This window comes from Sinohyriopsis cumingii, chromosome 14, assembly GCF_028554795.1.
Source record: "Sinohyriopsis cumingii isolate HCF-2022 chromosome 14, ASM2855479v2, whole genome shotgun sequence".
Taxonomy (NCBI): Eukaryota; Metazoa; Mollusca; class Bivalvia; order Unionida; family Unionidae; genus Sinohyriopsis; species Sinohyriopsis cumingii.
Genome location: NC_142974.1, coordinates 27,290,145 through 27,295,196, shown reverse-complemented (window position 1 = coordinate 27,295,196; position 5,052 = coordinate 27,290,145). Strand labels below are relative to the sequence as shown.

Genomic DNA, 5,052 nt, shown 5'->3' with positions numbered 1-5,052 from the left:
GTAATCATATGATATTATGTCACTAGACTTATTAACCAAGTTCTGAATATTAATTCTCTTGTGAGCCGGGCGTTATACAAAATAGGCGAAAACAACACCTTCGGGTCGTGGGATTTATTTAGCGTCAACGATGCAAGACAGAAAAGAAAAAAAAAACAACAGAAAAATACATCACGAAGACCCAAAACATTCATATACTACAATTCTCACGAATTGTATTAGCCACCATAGGCACAGTGAATAGAATGTCGTTCGCCCAGAGACGAAACCATGAGTGCCTAAGGCCATTATTACATGCATGACACTCGACGGTATCGTCCCCTTCATGCGCCTCGTGCACTAATCGATCACTCACTCACTCACTCACGCGCTCACTCTTGGTCAACATGGACTGGATCACATACTCCCTCCTTAAATGTAAAGATCTACCGACGTTAAACAGATTTGTGCCTTCAACGTTTTTTGTTTACAGGAACAAATAATCGGTGCTATACATCATGTCTTCAGAAATAAATAAAAGATATTAATTCATGACCTTTATTCACATATATCAAAATGTAAAAACAACCATGAATAAAATATGAAAGTTTATCCTCTTTAGTTAAAAAATGAAAACTATGCAAGATCGGTTTTCTATTATTACATATTCCTTTTTCTTTTTCTTCCGTAGTGGTACTAACGTGACTGACCTAGTGGGTCAGCCACAGTGGGATGCGAACCCACCCGATTCTTCCAAGAAGACTACTACCCACAAATGTATCCATCATTCGGCAGCAATATTGGTTCATAACATGGAGGACAAGTAAAACAATAAACGGATCTACAGAGCTTAATTAGCTAAATTGCCCAGCAAAAGATTAAATTTATAAAACCACTAAAATTGAAACTAAACTTACTTATATAATGATGTCAAATTATCTCCTTATATTTATATTTTTGTTTTAGAGTGATAATAAATGAGATATTCAGAATCACACCTACCTACTAAATAAAAACAAAGAGCGACAGTAAGATACGGATACATCTTAGAAACTCACACGTAGTAAATCGTCTGCGAATACACCCACTGGCCTAGCCGGTCGAGTGGTTTTCCGTCTCGGGTAGAACGCCTTACCGGTTTCTGGCCTGAGTCTTCCCGCGATACATGTTGTGCTGCTGGTCTCTGGACTAATATCAAGGACTGACGATCTGTGTCTCCATCTAATACGGTCGGGTTTCGAACGGATCTTTCGGTAGGCACCTTTGGGTACCGAACTGAGTGCTCTCATATGGGAGGGTAAAACATGAGTTGTTGGTTCATTTAAACTACTTTCACATTGCCTAGACCCACTGTTTTGAAAGGTTACGCTTTCATGAGGCTGGATTAAATGATGGTCGATAATAGACCGAGATATACTATCAGAGTCCGTCCATGTGGAGTGTTCAAGGGGTTGAACAATCTTTCTCCGGACCCATCCCGGGTCGTCTGTGTGGTATAATATACCTGTCGCTGTCTGAATCAGAAATCAGAGATGCAGAGGCTGATTCTGAAAGGTTTACCTTTTGTACACCCGGGTTCTTCCGAACCGAATACATTGGGGCTGAATCACAAGGAAGTTAGTCAAAGGGCAAAAGCATATTGCGATGCAATGTGCGTACAGAGTTTGGACCCGCGACCATTATCACCTTGTACACTGGCATATCTAAATGGGGTATCGATATTACCTGCTATACGTCGTTGGGTCACTTGTCGGCTAATTTTTATTTCCCCGTTGGTCAAACATTGCGCACTAGGACCCGGTTCCCTGCTTCTAGTTTGGACTCTCGGACCTTCTTATCTTATTGGACATTGTTTTTAGCATGGCTATTGCTCGACTCCCTCACTGCGTCTGTGTAAGCGATTTGGAGGCGGTCTTTTCTTTTGTCCGCTTTTGTGTGAAGCTTTGCAGTAGCCTCGCCACAGTCTGGTGTGGTACATCGATAGGCGCCAACAGAAAGCCGGGGGTGCCACCCAAACATAAGAAAATGGGGTTAGAATCCAGTAGAATCATGCTTAGTAGCATTAAATGCATGGACATTTGGAGCAATGTACGACTTCCAATCTTGTTTTGCCCTTCCTCCAATGTCCCTAGCATTTATAAGAAAGTTCCATTGAAGCGTTCGCAGGCACCATTTACGTGTGGGTGAAATGGGGGAGGATTGAGACTTCTGTATATTCGCTAATTGGCATAGCTCCTTTATATCCCTGCTCTTGAAATTACGTACCTGATTGCTGTGAAGCTTTTCCGGAAAACTGTAATATCGAAAAAAGTGCACATCAAGGGCTCTAGCGGTAATCTGAGCCGTTTGGTTGTGGCAAGAAATGGCCTGAGCATATCTGGTGAAATGATCGGTTATCACCAAGATACTTCCAAACCCTCCCTTAGACCACTTTGGCGACAAAAGGTCCATGAAGACGAGCTCCACAGGGCGAGTGGTGTGAATTGGATTTAATTCAGCCATTGCATTAACTGGAGTCTTTCTGCATGTATATCGTTCGCAAGACTCCATCTTGCGATTTACGTCCTTCTCCAGACCAGGCCAATAAAACCTTTGCCTAACTAACCAGTGTGTCTTCTCCCTGCCCTGATGGCCCATATCGTTGTGGATACCTTTCGAGGCTAGGCGCCGGTATGACTCTGGGATCACGAGCTGTCTGATCGATTGACCATCAAGAGAAGTGGTTCTGTAAAGTCTGCCGTTTTCAACTACAAGGCGGTTCCACTCAAGGAGATATTTCTGCACAGACGAAATGTTTCTCAGGATACTTTCATCCTGGGGTCGAAAAACGTTACTCTGGAAGTCAATATCTTTTGCTATTGTTTGATCGGTCAACTATTCCATGTCCCACTTAATGTTGTTACAACGTTCAGACGAGAATAACCCATCAGGCGAATGAGGTGCCGAATCATCCGAAACACATACAATCAAGGGTACAGAGACGACTGCTGCGTGGCAAATGGCTTCCTCCGTGTCGAGGAACATTTGTGGTAAACGCGTGAGAATGTCGGCGTCAACATTATTTTGCCAACTCTATATATGATGCAGAAATCGCAGTTTGCTGCAACCCATATTTGCCATGTAGCGTCCAGCTTTGTCCTTGAAAGTACGTATGTCAATGGGTTGCTGTCCGTGACTACCTTGAAGGAGGTACCTACGAGATAGACATTGAATTAATCCTTCAAGGCACAATTTAAGTCCAAAAACTATAGGTTATGGCAGTGGTTCCCAAGCTTTTCAAGTAGAGGGCCATATCTACTATTTTCGGTAATTAAGCGGGCCACAACGTTATAAAATTATAAATGTTTATTAATGTTTATAAAATGATAAAAGTCGTGTAATATCATTCTTATATTTATTAACTTTCAGCAACCAATTCTAAAACTTTAAAAGCAGTCAGTGTCAGTCCTACACTACAATCATTTTCGGTTTTAAATCAAATGTTCATTTCACAATTTTAAATCAGTTTCTAAAATCAATATTAATATAATTAATTTACAATTGTAACTGTTCTTCACAACCAGTTACTGAAGTTCAAATGACAGTTTATCAATGTCTGGGCACAAAGCTGTCGTGCCCAAAGTCATTAGCGCAGCTAGGTTACTGTCAGTGAGTCTGGAACGTTGCTTGTTTTTTTTTTATTTATAATTATCATTGAGGAAAATGACTGCTCGCATCTATAAGTCGAACCAAAACGACAAATATATCTCTTTGCGAATGAACGCAAGTGTTCAAATTGTTCGACAGGCAATAGTCGCCAGAATGAGATCATATGATCAGCTGAGGGTGAAGCATGAAGCTCCAGGAATTCGCATCTCAGGAAATACGAAAGGATTTATGAAGAGGGCAACATTATCATTTTCTGTTGTGAACTCTTGAAATCTCGACTGAAAGATATCCAGAAGACTTTCCACTTTAACTTTGTACTGTAACAGGTCAAATTTCTTTTCCACCGCAAGTGTCTTCAGAGTTGGAAAGGCATTTAAAGTCCCTTCTGTCAGTTGTCTGATAAACAGGTGCAGTTTCATTTTAAATGCAGAAATGTCATCGCACAAATTTGTGAACAGTTTGTCTTTTCCCTGAAGCCTCGCATTTAAAGAGTTTAAATGAGACGTGATGTCCACCAAAAATGCCAGGTTATTAAGCCAGTCATCATTCTGCAGACATTCTCTTTCTGTAGGCAACTCATCTGTTTCAGACAAAAACAGATAGATACTATTTTTCAGTGCCCAGAAACGTTACATTACTTTCCCTTTAGACAGCCATCTGACTTCGCAGTGTATCAGTAGCTCACTGTATTCCTCGTTCAGGTCTGATAGAAACTGTCTGAACTCACGCCTGTTCAGCGTCTTGCTTCGAATTTTGTTTATACATCTCAGAACAACATCCATGATATGTTTCAGATTTAATGTCTTTCCACACAGTGCTTCCTGGTGAATGATACAATGATATTTTAATATAGTGCGGTCAAGAAACTGTTCCAATAATGCTAGACATCCAGATCTTTTACCCGTCAAAACCGGAGCACCGTCGGTGCATAAACTATCCAATTTTGTCCATTCTATATTGTTTTTCTTTACACACAACTTCAGAGTTTCAAACAGATCAATTCCTTTGGTAGTCGCATGCATTGATTCAAGTCCTAGAAGTTCTTCAATGACTTCAAAATTATCGTTTATTGCTCGAACAAAAACTGCGACCTGAGCTGTGTCAGAAATGTCGGTGGATTCGTCCATTGCCAATTAATTTTTTTATACAAATTTTGACACGTGTAGCTACTGGACAATGAACATCGCTGGCCAACTCTTCAACTCGTCTAGCCGTAGTATTATTAGACAATGGAATCTGATCAAATTTTGTCTCACTTTTTATCGCCAAGCATTCTAGCAGCAATTTTAAGCGAAGGCTTTATTATTTCTTCCGCATCGGGGAACGGCTTATTTTTGCAAGCCAACAGAAGATCGTCTTCGTACGATGCAACAACAGCACTCATGCTCTGTTCTTTAGCCTTGGTGAAAAATGACTGCTGACTGG

General features: G+C 40.8%; 1 protein-coding gene across 1 annotated transcript; it reads right to left on the bottom strand.

The window, feature by feature from the left end:
- Positions 1 to 3,794: 3,794 nt before the first annotated feature.
- Positions 3,795 to 4,754, bottom strand: LOC149783475 (general transcription factor II-I repeat domain-containing protein 2A-like). The gene is made up of 2 exons (XM_089932847.1): positions 4,313 to 4,754; positions 3,795 to 4,207 (listed from the first exon to the last, which is right to left on the bottom strand). Exons 1-2 carry the CDS (start codon positions 4,752 to 4,754, stop codon positions 3,795 to 3,797), a joined length of 855 nt encoding a protein of 284 aa, XP_089788973.1.
- Between the last annotated feature and the right edge of the window lie 298 nt (positions 4,755 to 5,052).

Bases quoted from the DNA above. Each gene is read 5' to 3' on its own strand.
- LOC149783475 (XM_089932847.1), bottom strand. From the start codon at position 4,754: ATGGACGAATCCACCGACATTTCTGACACAGCTCAGGTCGCAGTTTTT. The intron at 4,208-4,312 runs GTGAGCTACTGA...TGTCTGAAACAG, and splicing joins AGACCTGAACGAGGAATACA to ATGAGTTGCCTACAGAAAGA.